At 41.7% G+C, this 19,998-nt stretch overlaps 1 protein-coding gene across 1 annotated transcript in view; it reads left to right on the top strand.

The window, feature by feature from the left end:
- The first annotated feature begins 1,016 nt into the window (after positions 1-1,016).
- IMPA2 (inositol monophosphatase 2) overlaps positions 1,017-19,998 on the top strand; it is a 58,890-nt gene continuing 39,908 nt past the window's right edge. Inside the window, exons 1-3 of the mRNA XM_073631318.1 lie at positions 1,017-1,460; positions 18,656-18,789; positions 19,525-19,629. Of these exons, the coding sequence (XP_073487419.1) occupies positions 1,299-1,460; positions 18,656-18,789; positions 19,525-19,629 (401 nt within the window). The 5' untranslated portion in view covers positions 1,017-1,298. The remainder of the gene's footprint in view (positions 1,461-18,655; positions 18,790-19,524; positions 19,630-19,998) is intronic.

The following is a 19,998-nucleotide window of genomic DNA, read 5'->3' as shown; positions in this document are numbered from 1 at the left end:
TGCATTTGATGGGCGCTGGCGAGGCTGCATTTGATGGGCGCTGGTGAAGCTGCATTGATGGGTGCTGGTAGGCTGCAATTGATAGGCGCTGGTGAGGCTGCATTTGATGGGCGCTGGTGAGGCTGCATATGATGGGCGCTGGTGAGGCTGCATATGATGGGCGCTGGTGAGGCTGCATTTGATGGGCGCTGGTGAGGCTGCATATGATGGGCGCTGGTGAGGCTGCATTTGATGGGCGCTGGTGAGGCTGCATTTGATGGGCGCTGGTGAGACTGCATTTGAGGGGTGCTGGTAACTGCATTTGATGGGCGCTGGTGAGGCTGCATTTGATGGGCAATGTTGAGGCTGCATTGATGGGCGCTGGTAGGCTACATTTGATGGGCGCTGGTGAGGCTGCATTTGATGGGCGCTCGTAGGCTGCCTTTGATGGGCGCTGGTGAGGCTGCATTTGGGCGCTTCATTAAATAGGTGAGGTATACATGGGCAGGGAAAAGGAGGTGGGGTCAGGGTTGAGCCGGTGGGGCAGCAAAATGAGGTTTCACCTAGGGTGTCAAAAATCCTTGCACCAGCTCTGGATAAGAGGTTTTATGAATAGTCCCCCATCTGATATTCTATGAATAGCCGCCATCTGTGGTATAAGATGTTCTATGAATAGCCCCCACCTATAGTATAATACATTCTATAAATAGACATAGTACCCGAAGTCTTATACCAGACTCAGTACAGTTTACGCGTGACCTGCCCCCAAATGACCAATCCGTGACCCCCAGCAGTGTGGGCTGGTATTTTACTGATCTATAAGACGGGGCAGTGGGAGGCGGTCCTGCCCACAAACGACCAATCCGTGAGCTCCTGGCAGAGTAGGCGGTGATTGTATTGGTACTACTGTATAGGAGAAGGCAGTGGGGGGCGGTGCTGCCCACAAACCACCTATCCGTGAACTCCTAGCAAGGTGGGCGGTGATTGTATTGATGCTATAGGACAGGACAGCGGGGGGGGAGGTCCGGACGCGAAGGGGGAGGAGAGTGGGCGTAATAACAAAAGCGATGAGAGTGAGAGGCAGAGGGTGCTGCTGAGAAACATCGGAGGAGTCTGGGGGGAGGAGAGAGTGTTGTCTGTCCATCGCTGTGCATTGTCTTCATACGGAGCTGTATGTCTGCTTGTACACGGCGCTCATACCATCACACACAGGTGGATGACCCCCCTCCGGAGGAAGACGCCTAGGCTCCTTGTTTGTCCCCGATCACAGCTGCCATTACACAGGAACATCCCCGCTCACAAGGAAAGAAGGGGGAGACATGAAGCCCTGTGAAGGAGCTGGCAGGCAGCAGCACACAGTGGCCGGAGATGAGCGCAGGCTCCATGATGATCCCCAGAGCAAAGGGGAGCAGGGACAGGCTGAGGACCCCTGGAGGGAGTGTATGGACACCGCTGTACAGCTAGCCCTCCAAGCTGGCCAGGTGAGAGCCTACCCTGTACTCAGGTCATACTGATCATCATCACATCAGGGCTGTCTGGGAAATGGGGACCCCCCCCCATATACATCCCATAATAATAATAGACATCAGTAGGGCACTGTCTGTTCTGCACAATATGAAATGTGCTCTCCATGTCTCATACACAATCCAATGAGCTGAACATCAAACCAATGTGAAAATTGGTCAAAATTTAGTGTATGGTTAGCTTTACCGTCAGGGCCACATGTAGACCTCAGGGGCCCCTCAGGTTTAGTGGGTCCCTCGTACACCAGAATTAAACACCCAGCAGATCACCAAATGGACACCTCAAAGTCCCTTCATTGTTTGCCATTGGAACGGACATGTTGTACATACATGGAAAGGGGAAATCAGGACTTGTTCACATGAGCGGTGGACTTCACTGACCCTCTGAAAAGCCATCCGCAGTAGAGCAGCGGGTTCCTGGTGTTAGGGAGGTGATAGTGCCAGGATGAAAATGCCAAATCGTGGGGCTAATTGCGGGATGCACAGTATCACTAGAAGGGGAAAAAATGTCCTTGTATTGGTGGTGTCACTGGAAGAAAAAATGCCCCTGTGTTGGTATTGTCAGTCTAAGGAGTACTACTTTGGCATTTGTGTGTGTGGGATGGAGGGGAAGAGAACTGGGTTATGTGTGGTACTGGAACTAGAGGGATCTGGGGGTTAGAGGCTCTTGGAAAGGGGGAGGTTCTCATTGACTGTCTTTGCGCTCTACTGCCCACCATAGGCTGCTATTGGAGGGAGGAGTAATTACCAAAAAAAAAAAAAACCACACACAACAGGCATTTATTATTTCTTTTTTATCATCATCATCCCAAAGGACTTTACATGGAACGTCCAAGCACCTGGCACATTTCAATAGGTTGCATTTGTCAGGAAGTGATGTCTGCCAAATGTGACCTGCTGTATAAGTTTTGCCACAAAGCATTGTGCCGTGACCATGCATACAACACATTCACACCATGCGCAATGACTGGGGTTATTCCACATTGGATCAATGCCGGTCATCGCAATGGCAATAGTTTTCTATGCTCGAAGCACAGAACCAATGCTCATCTGATGTCAGCGCAGGCCTGCTGTGGTAGGTGGACGTAATTGAAATGTCACTTTGACATTTTTTAATAAAGTTTGGGGAAACCACCAGCACGGCCAGCAGCTTGCATACTTAAACTCATTTTAGCAGGCATGTGTTAACAGGCCCTTATTTTTCTGATTTCAATACATGTTAATGAATGCCAGCAAAACTTCAAGTAGATTTATAGGTGAGGCAAAATACACAGAACATAACTATACTGCCAATGTACTTCTAAAAAAACTCCTTTTTTTTGTTTATCACAGCTAAGTACACTAAGAAAAAAGATGGGGAAGATTTTCAGAATAGTGGACTGTGATAGATGAGAAGACAAACATGACAAGGGCAATACTAAAACCTATAGATCTGCATCCAGTGTCCTCCCAATACATTGGCCTGACCGGACCTACCTCTACATGAAATTCCCTTGATAATGGACTTCTCTCAATACCTAATCTACATACATGAAGTTAGTTTACTTTCTAAATGAAAGTCACACATTTGTTAAATGTGTCGTTATGAGGTCTCTTGTGCACGCATACAATCATAGGCTTAAGAGGCTTAAGCGCTGTTTGCTTAGGCCACCAAAATACATCTAGGACCTCATTCACATGGGCAAAAATAGCTCTCCTATGGCAAATATACTGCAAATACCCATGGCCAGGATCCCAGGTGATCTGATCGTTGGCAGCTGCTAAGCTTGTACAATTGAAAGTGGATCTTCACCGCACCTGAGCACCACAAAGCAAAAATACTATTTAATTCCTTTTTAATTGTCGAAGCAAATCCATGTCTCTGTGCTTTATTTAGTTGAGAAATTGCTTTGAAAACCCCCCCCCCAGTTTTTCTGGCTGTGGCCATTTTGAGTAAGGGAAAATGATTCATGTAACATTTTACTTCCTGGAATCCTTCTGCCCTTAGCTCAGGCATGCATTTAGGGGAGTGTGCTTAGCTGAGAAAACCTCTCCTCCCATACTGAAGACTCCTGGGATGAAGGACATCATTTGCTCAGACAAGAAGCCAGATAGTAACTGAAAAAATGTAAAAAAAAAAAGTTTAAAACCAGTAAATGTGATAGGAAAGTATATCTATTTACTAATGCTAGCAGCACGGGAATTAAAAATAATCAATGTTGATTGAGGGAGTGACGTTCCACTTGAATTATGGGCTGTAATGAGGCGGGGCTATCCACGACTAAGTATGTATTTACACATCCAGTAGTTACCTGTGGTTAAGGATAGATTGCGTCCAGGGGAAGACATCAGTCCCAACAGACAGAAGCTATAGACCAGAGTTAAAGCTTTTACAGATGATTGCAGGCAAAATGTTGCTTCTCAAGATAATTTTATTAAAACAAATGTATTTTTAGTTCTATTCTAGAGAGGGACCCTCTTTTGGCAGGGGATTGAGGCAGTTGCCCTCTCCTTGCAGCTTGTAGTAGTCTTGCCTGGTGTGTGAGGATTGTAATATGAAGGCAGGAGATTGATTGGCTTTGAAGTTTCCTAATTGCTATAAAACATAGAACAGTAGAGATTATTCATAGATGTAGCTGTTAGTTTTTCGGGCTGTATTATGCATTAATTAAAGGCTGCAGGAAATGTTTGATGTTCAAGCCAGTGAGTTTACACAATCATTCACAGGCACACAGCCCATTCCTGATCCTGCGTGGAAGCAGCGTCGCCAAAGTCCATCCTAATACAACAACGGGCTTAAATTTTTATTGCGTCTCTAATGTTGCATGGTCTTGTATCAGAGCCATGCACAGACTGATGTAAATGAGGCTGAGATGTTACGTAATGAGTTACATAATGTTGCATAACATACTGGTGATGTATACAAAGGAAAATAATACGTATTCCTTAGCCCCCCCCCCCCTTTTTTTTTTTTTTTTTTTTTTGAGGTTTAGGCACAATAAAAAAAAATTTGATTCAGTAATCAGATTGAATTGTGGAATTTAAAGACACAGTGCAACATTATTGTGTACTTTATCTTTATGCGCTAGTATTTAACCACTTGCCTACTGGGCACTTAAAACCCCCTCCTGCCCAGACCAATTTTCAGCTTTCAGCGCTCTTACACTTGGAATGACAATTACTCAGTCATGCAACATTGTACCCAAATGAATTTTTTGTCCTTTTACTCATACAAATAGAGCTTTCTTTTGGTGGTATTTGATCACCTCTGGGTTTTTTTATTTTTTGCGCTATAAATTAAAAAAGACCGAAATTTGTGAAAAAAAAAACCTCGCATTTTTCTTAGTTTCTGTGATAACATTTTGCAAATTATTTATTTTTCTTCATAAATTTTGACCACAATTTATACTGCTACATATCTTTGGTAAAAACAACCCAAATTAGTGGATGTTATTTGGTCTTTGTGAAAGTTAGAGAGTCTACAAGCTGTGCTGCAAATCATAAAAAATTAATCACACCTGATGTACTGACGGCCTATCATTTCTTGTGACCCGAACAAGCCAGGTAGGTACAAATACCCCCCAAATGACCCCCTTTTTTTTTTTTTTAAAGTAGACATTCCAAGCTATTTAGTAAGATGCATGGTGAGGTTTTTGATGATGTCATTTTTTTTTTCCCACAATTCTTTGCAAAATAAAGAAATTTTTTTTTTTTTTTTTTTCACAAAATTGTCATTGTAATAGGTTACTTCTCTCACATGCCATGTGTATACCACAAATAACGCCCCAAAATACATTCTGCTACTCCTCCTGAGTATTCCGATACCACATGTGTGGGACTTTTTCACAGCCTAGCCACATAGAGAGGCCCAACATGCAGGGAGCACCATCACATGTTCTAGGCGCATAAATTACACATCTAACTTGTTGACTACCTATTACACTTTTGAAGGCCCTGGAGCACCAGGACAATGACACTGATACGTGGCACTGATGACAGATGGCACTAATACATAGCACTGACACGTGACACTGATGTGGCAATGATGACAGGTTCCACTAATAGATGGCACTAATACGTGGCACTGATAACTGATGGCACCTGATACATGGCACTGATGACACGTGACACTGATGGCCGGTGGCACTGAATTTTTTCCTTTTTTTTTTTTTTTTGTGTGTGCACTCTCCGCTGCAGCCATTTGCTCTCCCTCCTCACACGCTGTCTGAGGAGGTAGAGCCGGCGATGAGAGATGATCTCATATGTTTTCATATGAGATTACCTCTCATTGGACACGCGATCGAGTGCTAAATGGCCGCTGTGATTGGCAATTTAGCACGATCTGTGATTGGCTGTGTCCAAGGGACACGGCCAACACAGATCTTCCCTGATGCAGCGGCGCGCAGAGGGGAAGTAAGCAGGAGGACGTCCAGGGACGCCCTCCCGGCAATTGGCATCTGCGCTGTAGCAGTCTTTTGGCTATAGAGCGGGCGCAAAATGGTTAAGGCTGGCCATACATGGGTTGCAGGAAAGAAATTGGCTTGATTCCCCCATCAACACAGACCGCGTTGATGCAGGAATCCCTCCTGCCAGGTGATTGTCTTCTCCAGGTGGGGGGTTGGGGATGGCGGGTGAAGCCTTCCCCACTGGGAGAAGACAGTGATTATTGCTAGCGACTATAGCAGCCGATAGTAATATTTGCAAGAGTATATGGCCACCTGGTTGTACCCAAGTTGAAATTGGTACATTCTGCCTGTCCATTAACGAGTCGAATCTTAGCCTGTTCAACTGGCCGAGACTTGAAACGTGTGGCTGTGAGTTAGGCCCCTTTCACACAGGACGGATCCGTGTTGATCCGCCCCGTGTTTATCCGCTGCTCAGTGGGGATCGCTCCGCTTTCCCCAGCTGAGCAGGCAGATGACAGGGCGGGACCCGCACACTGTGCAGGGACCGCCCTGTCAGATCTCCGCTCTCCCCTATGGGGGATCGGAGGAACACGGACCGTCTGTCCGTGTTCCTCCGATCCGCTCTGCAGACGGATAGAAAAATAGGATTTTCTTCCGTCCGCAGAATCGGACGAGAGCGGGGGCGGACGACATCGGGTGTTAGCGGATGTACATCCGCTGACACCCGCTATCCCATAGGGATGCATGTATGTCCGTATTTCATCCGAAAACGGATGGATGAAATACGGATATACGGTCCGCATGTGTGAAAGGGGCCTAATTGTGTAATTTGATTTTGGTTTTCTAAGCACTTAGACACTTTTTTAATTCCTACAGGTTTGCTCAAGCTGGGCCAGTGAAACTATGTAAAAATTGCCAAACCTAAAAATCAGCTTTAAGGCCTGATTCACACCTATGCAGGTTACAGTTTGCATATTCCGGGTGCATTTTGCGTTTTTTTTTTTTTTTTTTCAATACAGTTTTAATCCATTGAAGTCTATGGAAACAGAAAAAAAGTTCCTGGTCCTTTCCATAAAATGCACATATGTGAACTACATCCATAGGAAACATGTTAAATGGATTGGTGTTTCTGCAAAACTGAAAACGCCTTTAGGCCTGGTTCACACCTACGCATTTTTTAACGTGCTTTCAGTTTTGCAGAGAGTTTTGTTTTGAAAAGCATGTATTGAAAAACGCAACATGCACCTGCAATATGCAAACTGCAACCTGCATAGGTGTGAATCCGGCCTAAATGTTTGTTGTGTATTCCTAATATATATAGGTATAGATACATTTATTTTCTTTTGTTAAATTCTTTTGAATCCTTCTTATTGAAGGATTTTAGCGTTACATGAAAAATAACAATACATGCTGACAAAATTAAAAATTGAAGACCCTTGAAAAGCAAAACAATACCCACTGTATTGCAGGGAAATAAAGTACAATAAGAAAAATAAAACCCTAGTGACCAGTAGTGACTGTAGTAGTCCAAGCTTCACTTACAGCAGTACAATAAGGATAAAACGTTGCATACCCCATCCTCGCCATCCCTTCATTGAGTGTGTAATTTATTGCAAAGGAAGAACACCACATGCAAAAGCCCTAAGATTTTTTTACCCCTTTTTCTGTTGGAAAATATTAAAGGGGTTGTAAAGGTAAAAATTTTTTCACCTTAATGCATTCTATGCATTAAGGTGAAAAAACTTTTGACAATACCGCCGCCCCCAGCCCCCCCGTTTTACTTACCTGACGCCTCGAATCTTCGCTGCTCGTTCTCGTCATCTTCATTGCAGCTCAGCCTGGTCGCTGATTGGCTGCAGTGGATGGATTGAAAGCAGCGCAGCCATTGGCTCGCGCTGCTGTCAATCATATCCGATGACGCGGCGCGCCGGGGGCGGGGCCGAGTGATACAGCGAGCGGCTATAGCCGCCGGCTGTATCACGGAAGCGCGGCCGCAAGCACTCACCACCATGCGGGAGCTTGCATTAAGGTGGTAAATGCTTGCGGGGAGGAGCTGAAACAGCCGCCGAGGGACCCCAGAAGACCAGGTTCGGGGCCACTCTGTGCAGAACGAGCTGCACAGTGAAGGTAAGTATAACATGTTTGTTATTTTAAAAAAAAAAAAATAATTACCTTTACAACCCCTTTTAAATTAAAATATGCAAGTTTTTGGGCATATTGACACATAAAAGCTGAAGAGACTGAGTACAAAATATGTTCAAGAGTCTAATCTGAATCAAAGAAAACTGTAAATCTCCCCTAAATACTGTGTGTCTAAAATACAGCAGGATTTGAGCTCTCGTGGAAATAAACATGTAGGCGCACAACATGTGAAGCATATTTATTCTTTTTTTTTTTTTTTCCCCCTATAGCCTACAAGGTTTAACCTGCACTCACTGCCTAGAACTAAAACAGTACAGCGTTTTATATATCATTGTATCAAGCAAAAGCAGCTTGTTATCCAGAGTAACTTACTTGTCATGTATGTTCTCTCCCCCACTATATAATATATATGTATATATATATATATATATATATATATATATATATATATATATATATATATATATATATATATATATATATATATATATATATATATATATATATATATATATATATATATATATATATATATTCTCATATTTATTTATTTTTTTTGTATTTATTCTTTTTCGGCTTAGAGATGGTATATGTGGTATGAAGGTCACTGATACACTAGTCTCCAGATAGTAAAACGATGCTTTTATTGGTTGCTGCAGCTGAGACATTGTATCTAACTGCAGTAGAGTCCATGAATATCTTTTCCTTATTTTTAGAACCAATGTCTGTCAAATGCTGACCCACTTAAACCTCATATATCAAAAATAGATGGATAATTTACCCATAAGGCCTCATGCACACTGAGCTCTTCTGAATGCCTTTTCTTCTGGCAGGAGACAGTTGGTGGCAAAAACGTCCCTAAAGCCGTGCTTAGGTTGGCTCCTGTCTAAATTGGCCCTAGTATGTGTACTGTATGTATGAATGTGAGCTAGGGACCTTAGATTGTAAGCTCCTTGCGGGTAGGGACTGATATGACTGTACACATGTGTAAAGAACTGCGTAAATTGACAGTGCTGTAGAAGTACCTGTAATAAAATATTAGGAGAGACCTCATTTTGTCCATATACAAAGGATTAGTAAGACCTCATGTTAATTCCCTGCCGATCAGCCCTTTTCAGTGGGCCGTTATGTCGGAGGGGCTTCTGATTATGCTGTTTTGTGACTGGCTGCACAGTGATAACATAATCGGGAGCCTGGCCCTCCGGCTCCCAGTCATCGATGCTTGACCATAAGCCAGCCACGCATATGTGCCAAGTTGGCATTAAGGCTTGCCTCCATTCTGCTACATATACTGGAAGTGTGAGCTTGGCGGCAAGATGATCCATATGTAGTTCAGCTTTGGCACTAGTTTACAAAGCTGATATTGAAACTGTAAAATGTGCAGAGATAAGCAGATAAACAATAAAGGTCAGAGAGGACTAAAGCTATGGGGAAAATTTACCTGGGGAAATAAGTATTCACCCTTTTAAAAGAGACAGTTTACAATGATTATCTATGAATGGCTCATGAAAATTCTGTTTTACTTTAAGGCCACCACGCATTGCAGTATCTGTCATCTGTGCCACTAAGGGACATCTGTAATTAGACGCAAAGTGTGCAGCTTTGTCTAAAGTTGAATAATATATAGGTGTGGGACATTTGCGTACCTCCCGAAGCCTGATTGGCAAACTCTAGAGATGGTAACATCCCATCTTGCCTTGTTGCTAAGGCACTCCCAGGTGTTACTGTTCAACCCCAACATCACAGGAGCAAGCGGTTTCTCGGATTCAAACCCCTTCGTAAGTGCTTTCTCTTTCCCTTGACTCAGTAGCTCTGAGCTTAGCATTTAATATTTTAAACCAAATTGTAGCGCTAAAAACACATGAAAAAATATATTAATAATAAAAAGTTCCAAGTGCATATAGATATAATGTCCCAAGAAAAACAGGTGTGTGATCCAAAAGAACAACAATCCACAGTGCAAATAAATGGTCTGTATATTGATCTTGTCTGCTTCACAACCTTCAGCTTGTATATCATCAGTTAAAGCGAGTAGATGGAATACGCTTACCAGAGAGGTTGGATTCTACTGCCGTAAGCATAGAATCAATGAAGCTTATTGCCACCCAGGGCGAAGTGGTGAGATGTTGGAGGCAAGGGTAGAACCTCTGCCAGGCCGGGACGTCCCCTCTCTCCCACCAAAGCGGAGCCGGAAATGGATTCCAAAAGTGGTTTCTCAATTTCCCAGAATATGTGGAGAAAAAAAGAAATGCTCCCACATAGTGTAACTTCTGGGTGTTTTTATTCAAAAAAAACCACGATATATAAAAATGTGATCACAAAGGTAAAATAAAATAAAGAGCAGTGTGTAAGGTCTATAAAAAACACCCTACGCGTTTCGGTCCAATGACCTTCAACAGGGGCAGTTTTTAGCGCTACAATTTGGTTTAAAATTTGTTTTCCTTTTGTCACATGGTTTTGTAGCAGCTGCTGTTATTTTCTTTTTTTTGGGTAGCGCATTAATCATCCCCCCTTTTCACTGCTACTTAGCATTTAATAGCTTGCGCCTGAGAACTTTGCCTTTAACTGTGCAATAGATGTTAGTGCCACAGACTCAGCCTTGTCTTGACAGGAATAATAGGTCAAAAATGAGGGGGGGGGGGGAGGGGTTGCTGCCACTGCTGACCTTTTTTCTATAAAATGCCATTTTCCTGGCTAGTATACTCATATTCTGCCTTAAATACTTTGTGATTCACTGATCTGAATCGAGTATGCAGAACCAGGACATCTGGAAACAATTGCATTGTCCCACACTTGTTCAGGGTGAGCAAAAAGGGTCAGTATTCTAGTCAGGAAACAAGGAGAGGTCAGCAGTGGCAGCTCCCAGTTCCAGTTTCCTTTTCACATGCTCGAGGCAGTGTTCTTTGTGGACTAGACAGGTATTTGAAATAAAACCGTCTACTTCACAAGGAACTAATAACATTGTGGCATGAGGCATACTAATGGTTCCTGCCACAAAAAAACTTTTTATGGTGAAATAAGCAAATATTGGTCAAAGCCACTAAACGGTTTCCTCCCGTGTATATGAGTGACCGTTACATACACCTAGAACCAAAGGCCTTTGTTTGAGCGAGCTGTAGTCTTTCCACAATGAATACCTTGGAGGCCTCCAGCTGTTGCTGAGCAGTCTCTATGGAGCCCAGATAGCCAGCTTTAGTTGTTAGGCCTTTGCATTTTTACATGTATTGTATCAGAGCCCCATTGCAGACTTTCTAAGTTAACATGTTGGTAACTTCACTGGCAGTTGGCTATAATCTACTGTATATACTCGCACAGATTGGCTTGAATTTTGTCACTGACACCATTTCTTAGTGTGTTTCCACTTCCTGTCACAAATGCTATTTTCATATGTCTAAAAATAGTAGTCCTATTCTCGTTGCTTCCTTTTTGTTTTAAATTACCATATTTTATTACTGATACATCTGTTGTAAAGATTGCCACACAGAAGACAATTTTATTTTATTTTTTTTACAATCAAAACTTTTTAAGACCCCTTTCACACTGAGGCGCTTTCACGCTAAAAAAAAGTGCATGAAAAGCTCACAAAAACCTATTTCCATTAAAATGAATGCTTTCACACTGGGGCAGTGCACTGGCAGGATAGTAAAAAAAAAAACACCTCCATTAAAATGATTGGAAAGCTCTTCAAAAGCGCTCAGTGTTTTACTTGCGGTTTAGAAGCACCTCAGTGTAAAAGGGGCCTAAGATTTGAGAGTAAAACCTCGTACGATTGTTGGCCAACCGAGCGTCTGATTTTTTTTTTTTTTTTTTTTTTGTCAAAAGGCGTGTGCCAGGATCTTGTCTTGCATACTAACGGTACACAATTGTCGTGCCACAAACACGAACGTAGTAATGTACTACGAGGGATTTCATTTCTTGAGCGCCATCCTTTGGGCCCCTTCTGCTAATTTCATGTTTTAAGCATTGATTCCAAGCATGAGTGTTTGTACTTTTGACTTTTTTGTGTACTGACAATATGAAAATCTGACGTCAAACTGTTGTCCGCCGAAAATTTACTAGCCTGTCATCCAACATTTGTTGGCGGAAAATTGGACAACAATTGTCAAAAGGAGCGTACTAACGGTAAGTTTATAGGGCAATGGTCTGTCAAAGACAATTCCCTGCCAGCAATCGAATGTGTACGAGGCTTTAGACAGCATTCACACTCAGATTTTCTGCAGATATTTGTCTTTGGATTTAACAAAACCATGTAGTGCAAGGGCCTTCCTGATTGCATACAAATTGAAACTTTTAAAGTGGTTATAAACCCTTTACAACCACTTTTAAACTACAGGCAAGCCTGTATTTAGGCTTACCCGTAGCTGCACTTGATATCTCCTAAACCTGCACAGTTTAGGAGATATCCCTGTATTTACATGTGCCGACGTCAACGGCACATGCACACTTAAGCCAACTGAAGCAATGGCACGAACCGTTGCTTCAGTTGTACTGTGCCGTTCCCGGCGGCTCCCACACGCATGTGCCATCACAGCACCGGAGCCGCGATACCTGGAAGTAAGTCCCCAGGGAGATGTCGGCCGCTGGAGCGGTGAAGGACCGCTGCAGGGGCTTTGATCTCAGGTAGGTCATTCGTAATGAGCTAGTATGCTATGCATACTAGCTCATTATGCCTTTGCCTTGCAGGTTTTTTTTTTATTTTTTTTTTTATTTGGATATCTTAAAATGGGTTTACAACCACTTTAAGGTTTGACCTCCATATTATATGGTTTGGTAAATCTGAAGACGAAAATCTAATAGTGTGTATGGGGTCTAAGATATTACCTGCCACACACCGCATTGACAAATTGCAGAACTTGATGATGAATTTAAAGTGGGACCTAAGATAAAGAAAACTAAGAGTTTGTAGAAATATGCTAGGCACCCCCCCCCCCCCCCCCCGGGCACCTAGAAACAAGATGACAACAGCCAACGAGGAATGTAACCATTGCATCAGGTGGAGGTTAATACTTTGTGAATTTAGATCTGCTTTAAAAGATTAACTTAACTGTTAGACCCCTTTCACACTGAGGCAGTTTTCAGGCATTTTAGAGCTAGAAATAGTACCTGAAAACTGCCTCCCATTCATTACAATGGATGCTTTCACACCTGGGTGGTGCGCTTGCGGAATGTTCGGAAAAGAAAATGCCCCTGCCCATTGAAATGAATGGGCAGCACTTCCCGAAGCGACTGAAAAGTGCTTCCAAAGTGCTGCAACACAGGAGTTTTTAACCCCTTCTTTGGGGTTAAAAGCGGCCGAAAAGAGCCACAAAAACGATTGGCGCTAACACAGCCGCGGTCCCAGTGTGAAAGGGGTCTAACTTAAAGCAGTATTAAATCCAAAAGCAAACCTTTATTATATTACAGCTTACCAATTCTTAGATGTGATGGCTGTATTGGGCAGGCCATATAAGGTTTGAATTTCGGCCGGTCCCTTCTGAACCGGCTGAGATTCGAACTGTGTGTGGACAGGCTGATTGCTTAATCAACTTAAGTACAACCAGCATGCCGGGTTTTACCTGCGATTATTGCCAGCGGCTGCTATAGCCACCAACAATAATCACTGTCTTCTCCCTGTGGGGACGGCTTCCCCTGCCCCTCCCCTGGGAGAAGACAATGGCCTGGCAGGAGGGATTCCGACATCAACACTGTCTGTTAATGAGGGAACCAAGAAAATTTCTTTCCTTTAACCCATGTTTGCAAGAAAGAGAAACTTTGCTCCGTGTATGGCCGACCCTAGTTTCTCTTTTTTTTTTTTTTTCCCCTATTTTCATCTGGTGCTCATTAACAAACGTTAACAAAACGTACCATGTGGTGCGCTGCGTTGGAAAAATTGTGACCATTTTTTCCTGCATTTTGGTGCCCCGGCAGCCCATTCAAATGTATGCAATGCTTAATGCACTTTATAGTGTGTCACAATTCACAGTAACGCACGTTAATTAGTACAATGCAGTGCAAAGGTGTGACTTGGCCCTATGATGAAAGAAACCTGCAAAATCTATTTTATAGTTGAACCAAAGTAGTCATTCCCTCTTTAGCTATTTTTTTTTTTTTCCCCCAAACGCACACTTGGGTATCCAAAGGTTAAGAAAAGTGGGAATGTTGAAAATCACCTGCTTGAATTTAAGATGTTTGCTCTACATTCTGTGGAAGATTTGATTTTTTTAAGGCTGCATTCACACCTGAGTGTATCGTTTTTAGGCAGAAAGTTGCGCGATTTTTGCAGCAATTTTGTTCAGGTCAGACAGTCACCAATGTAAAAAGCAGAAAATCGCCTGTTTTGAGAGACGGCGTTTTGCTTCAGGCAAAAGAACGCACAGTTGTTAACAGGGCTATTGAAATGAATAGGATTTGTCTTGTTGGGTGTTTTTTTTTTTTTTTTTTTATAGAGCTGAGGCTTTACAGCAGAAAAATGCCTAGGTGTGAACGGAGCCTTAAACTAAATACGTTTCAAAGTTCAGCTGACAGGTACCAATGCAGTAAAGAACTGTAAAAACTTGACAGCGGTTCATTTTGCATTCTGACTTTAACTGCATCAATGTTTCAAGCTTTGAGTTTTTGTTTCAAATAAAAAAAAAACGTAACAGAAGTGGAAGTCATCAGTTAAATACTTTTAGGAAGTTGACAAATGCCATTTGTTTGCACAGTCCTCCTAAGCTCCATGTTGCATGGTGGTGGTGCAGGTTCACATATAGGTGTTGGGCTGTAACAATGTGAGTTGTGTCTTTCTGGCATGTCACACTTTGATGTAAGGTGCTTCCTGAGTGGTGGTTTGGTTCCGGTGCTGCAGTGGTCAGATGCTTGCAATTTCCTTTTGTTGCTTAGATTATTCAACCAACAAAAGACAGAATTTATTCTAATTTATGTGCACAAGGGGAGCAAATTAAATCAGCCAGCGTATTTTAACCCCTGCATGATTAAATCTAAACACTGTTCAGTGCATATGGGGGTAGCTGGATAAAGACTTTGGATTGATGTGTCATCTTAGCTTTGCTTAGGCTGGCCGCACACTAGTTGATTTTCAAACAAGCTTTCATATGGAAATTATTTGTTGTTATTATTATTTTATTATTGTTATTTTATTATTACTATTATTCAGGATTTATATAGCACAGTAATAAATTTAAAAACGTGACTAATGCTTCAAAACATGTTTGCTTTTAACATTCGATTTTGTAGTGACTTGCCTTTCCCAAATAAAAATGACATTTTACTTTTGGGAATTTGTTCAGTTGGAAAAATCCATCCTTCCCCCCAATCCACTCCCACCCCCCACCCCCCCCTTTTTTTTTTTTTTTTTTTTTTTTTTTTTCTTGTCACTACGGTCGATAAGAAACGTCCATATGACCCCAATAACCATTGGAAAAATCAAGCAAATGTTCTATCAAACAAATTCTACTATTGATTGATCAGTTTAGCCTGCTGATTTTAAAGAAAAACCGTTACTGCCCAGTGATATCCTGTTTGTAAGGCCACTGGCTTCTATTCCTCCTGTACCCTCAGCCAGCGGTCTTGGCACTTCCCAGTTGTAGTTCTCTATAGCAAGCAGGGACTTCTATTTCCATCCCTGCTTGCTGTAGTGGGCCGAGGGGTCTTGCAGACCCCGGTCTATACCGCTCATGGATGTATCGTCATCCATCATTATCTCTTGGGCTGTGACAGATCTTGTATATGAAACACCAATTGCCGTACAGTCACGCCTCCTGGACTGGCATTGGAACATTGGTATCACAATTCTGGTCCAGGAGGCGGGACGTTGAGACCGCACTGATATCAGTTTATTGAGAATTCCATACACTAGAGGGTTCCACCACTGTGTTATTGATTAGCAAGTTAGTGCTGCAATTTTTATTTTTTTTTCTCATTCTGACATTTACTTGTGCCACGTTCTGATGTAAAGAGGCAAGTCCCGGCTCTTTCTTTCTGTGTTGCGGCTAGGGATGAGCTCATATACACCATACAAGCACTGATTGCTGTTAGAAAGATCTCAAAGCTACAGCAGGAGGAGGAATAGTTAGAATACTGAATTACAGCAGAGTACGGTGGGTTAAATATAGAATTATGGGCATGTGTCTACAGTTCAGTAATGATTACATAAAGGGCAATATGTTCATCTGTTATTGTGGCTGGAGGAGGAGAGCACAAACATGCTTTGCATTTATTTGTCTGTAACCTACCTATCCTGCTGTGTAGTATGGCTGGCTGCAGAATGAGGGGTGTTATTTTATGTTGAACTGGGCTTGCTCACATTTAACATGTACAGGCCTAGTGTACCATCCTACATTCAGTGCAATTCCTGAAGCAGGATGGGAAGTGTAGTTTGATTATGGTGTAGAGGAGAAGATAGGATGTAATCCATGGTGTAACGGCTCCTCCTTGGCAGAATACATGATGCATTTTTTTTTATTGAATTGCAGAGAGCACTTCCTGAAAATTCAATTAGACTTTTCTCTTCAATGGTAAGGAATTTCACAATTGTAATAACTGTTTAGTGTAGGGGGTGTACTAATGGGGGAATTTTAACCTTATTCCCAGAGTTCTGCTTTAAGGAAAGCAAAATATGAGTATATTGGCTCAAACTTAAACCTGGCACTAGGAACGTAAATCATAGCAGCACATTTAAAAAAAAAATAAATAAATAAAAAAAAGGGGGGGGGGGGGGGGGGGAAATCAACACACTTCTACTCAAGTGCATTTAGCATGCAACACAAGTGGTATGGAACCAGCCCTTCTTCATTGGGTTCAAAGCTCCCTGTTCGGAGCCCCCCATCCACCCTCTTGAAAGCATAAGCATTAGCTCTTTTAGTACATCAAGAAATCAAGGTAATTTTTTAAAGCCTATGTTTTAGTCCCATGTCAAAAATATTAGCACAAGGGACCTTGCCTACTGTTTGATGTCTGTGTCCCCTGTGCTGATGGCTGTTGGATTCCTTGAAAACTTCATCCTCCAATTTTGTGTGGGTTTTTATTTATTTTTGAGTATACTAAAGCTGGCCACACATAGCTGCTTATTATCTTGAAGGTTCAAAAGGAGCTGCCCCAGTTTTACATCCTGTTATTAAGCAGACGGTGCAAGGAAGTTTAAGAGCGCTCTTTTATTGGTGTTCTGCCTAACAGCTCTTTTTTTAAAATACATTGGATTGTTTAGTGCTAGAACATACTTTTCCCAACAAGAGGACCAGCAACATAATTGCACATAGTCAGTCAGAATGTCCCTGTGTATTTTGGGACAAAGTTTAAAAAAAAAAAAAAACTATTACATCTCTGCAGTGCATGCAAATTTCTCCATGTTTTAGCAGTGTATGTGAACCCTACAGTAACAAGTATGTGAATTAACACTCAAGCACTAAATACTGTTTTAGATGTTTTACAAGCTGTTTTTTTTTTTTTTTTTTCTCTGCCCAAACTCTGCTGCTCTTGGACGCTCTCGCAGTGGGTATTTTTTCCTGTCACTAAATGCTTATGTTTGAATGGACACCTAGGCTAACATGCAGAGGAGTTTAGATGCCGGAAAAAAACATCCAGTGTGCATGAGGCCTTAAAATAAGACAGACCTGCCTGCTCAGTCTTTTAATGCATGTATACAAAAAATAAATAAATAAAAGTATTGCTGTGCCTGCACCCTATAAATACATATACAAAATAAAATTCATATATTAAGTGCATTCACAGTTCACCTCATTTATTTATTTATATATATATATATATATATATATATATATATATATATATATATATATATACATATACATATACACACACACATGCAAAAATCTTCAGTACAAAGAGGGAAAAAAAAAAAAATTTCTAATATTCTTTTTCAATATCACAGTTCATATATTGACTCCATGTGCCACAGTAAACTAGATCAGTGTCCCCCACCACCATTCAAGGTATCGCTGACCTCCAAGTTAGACCTGTATCTCCCAGGTCAAACCACACTTTCCCACTCTGAGGGGTACAAATCAGTCACTTTACTCCTCCTCCACCTCCGTTCACATTAACAGGGTCTTAAAGTTCTACACTTATTTAAGAAGGTAGCGCAGGATAACACAGGCCTAATGGAATGCATGTACATTGAGTTGTGTTTAATGGGCAGCTCAGCATGCATTCCCACCACACTGTGACTGTACCGGCATGACTGACCCCCCCCCCCCCCCCCAAGCTGATGCGCAGGATGACCTCCTCACTGCTGGCCAATCAAGAAGTCAAAACACAGCACCTAGAAGTATCCGAGGGAGAAGATTACAGCAGCTTGAGAAGGATGTAACCATCACATCGCTGGAAGGTGGAGGGGAGTATTTTGCAGAGTTTAGTGGCACTTTTAATTCTACTGTGGTAACCCGGGCTCACTACCAAAGCTTACACAATACATCCCAAATGGGAGTCTGGTCAACCACAAAACAATATATATTTAAAAACCGATCCAGCACTTTTTGCCCGTCAGGTTTCATCTGCTATCAAAGCTGAAGTTGCAAAGTGTGTTTCTTTCCAGACTTAAACAATATATTTTTATGCATTTTATTGGTGTTTGATCTGCTATCTGGAATCACTATAGATTATTTACTGTAGTATATTTTTTTCTGTTAGGTGGTCAAAAAGGCTCTTACAGAAGAAAAGAGGGTCTCTACAAAAACCTCTGTGGTTGATCTTGTGACGGAGACGGACCATCTTGTGGAGGAACTCCTTATTTCCGCCCTGAGGGAGAAATATCCCACACACAGGTAAGCTTTCTAGCGGAACATCACGACATTGAAGAAGGAATACAATCTAAAGAGACTTTATTTTCATTTATTAGTTTCCCAAAAAAAAAATCGGATACAGTTTTTAACCACTTCCAGTCCCTAGGACGTACCAGGGCTGGTATCGTGTTTTTATATTTTTTTTATCGCTTATGGATATTTTTAGGTACCATAATCTGTCGTGTTGCAAAATTTTAATCTGGATATGTTTGGTAATTTCTTACATGGCGCAACATTGTCTTTTTATATTTTAGAAAAAATATATTGTCTGTGTGCACTGAAATGCATTTAATGGATTTTTTTTTTTTTTTTTTTTTCCCTGAAAATTTGTGTTTTGATAAACGGCTGCACAAATATCTTGTGGCATTAAAAAAAAAATTGCAACAGCCACCATTTTATTCTCCAGGGCCTAGCAAAAAAAAAATACTGATTTTAACATGTTTGAGAGAAATATCAGAATTGGCCTGGACAGCAAGTGGTTTAAAAAAAAGCAGACCTGATTTCCATCCAATCTTTTTATAAAAGATCCTTGTTTGTGGGTAAAATTGTCCATAACAACTAGTAGCCATTCTGGTGGTAAGAAGGTGATATTTATTTTAGCAATAATAAAACCGCTGTCTGCAAAATTATGTATGTATCTGATTCCTGGACATGGTTTTATAGAGATTTTTGGTTTACAAAACATGTTATCTCCTCGTGTGTCTTTTTAACATCCAGGTTTATTGGTGAAGAATCTACCTCAGCAGGTTCCAAATGCATCCTAACAAACAGTCCAACGTGGATTATTGATCCTATTGATGGAACCTGCAATTTTGTACACAGGTAATTTTTTTTTTTTTTTCTCTTAACACAACATGCATGCATACATACTAGACCTCTGATGTTTCTCCTTCCCTCCACTCCAGCCATTCAAGCAATAACTGAGCTGATTGCTGCTGAGTTAATTGATCTCAGAACAGATTGGAAAACTGGGGGGAACCTTCACTGTACCGCAAAAGTGATTAGATCGTGGCTGCAGTTGTGAGCTTGTTTTTGACTAACAAGATGTTTGCAACATTTCCTTGGCAGACAAGTAGTTAAAGTGATTGTAAAGTCTAAAGGATTATTATTTTTTTTTTTTTTTACCTAATTCATTCTATGCATTAAGGTGAAAAATCCTTCTTTACTGCAGCTGCCCCCCCCCCCCCTTTT

The sequence above is a fragment of the Aquarana catesbeiana genome, linkage group LG05, assembly GCF_042186555.1.
Source record: "Aquarana catesbeiana isolate 2022-GZ linkage group LG05, ASM4218655v1, whole genome shotgun sequence".
Taxonomy (NCBI): Eukaryota; Metazoa; Chordata; class Amphibia; order Anura; family Ranidae; genus Aquarana; species Aquarana catesbeiana.
The sequence above is the reverse complement of the archived record's forward strand: the minus strand, read 5'-3'. Positions and strand labels throughout refer to the sequence as shown.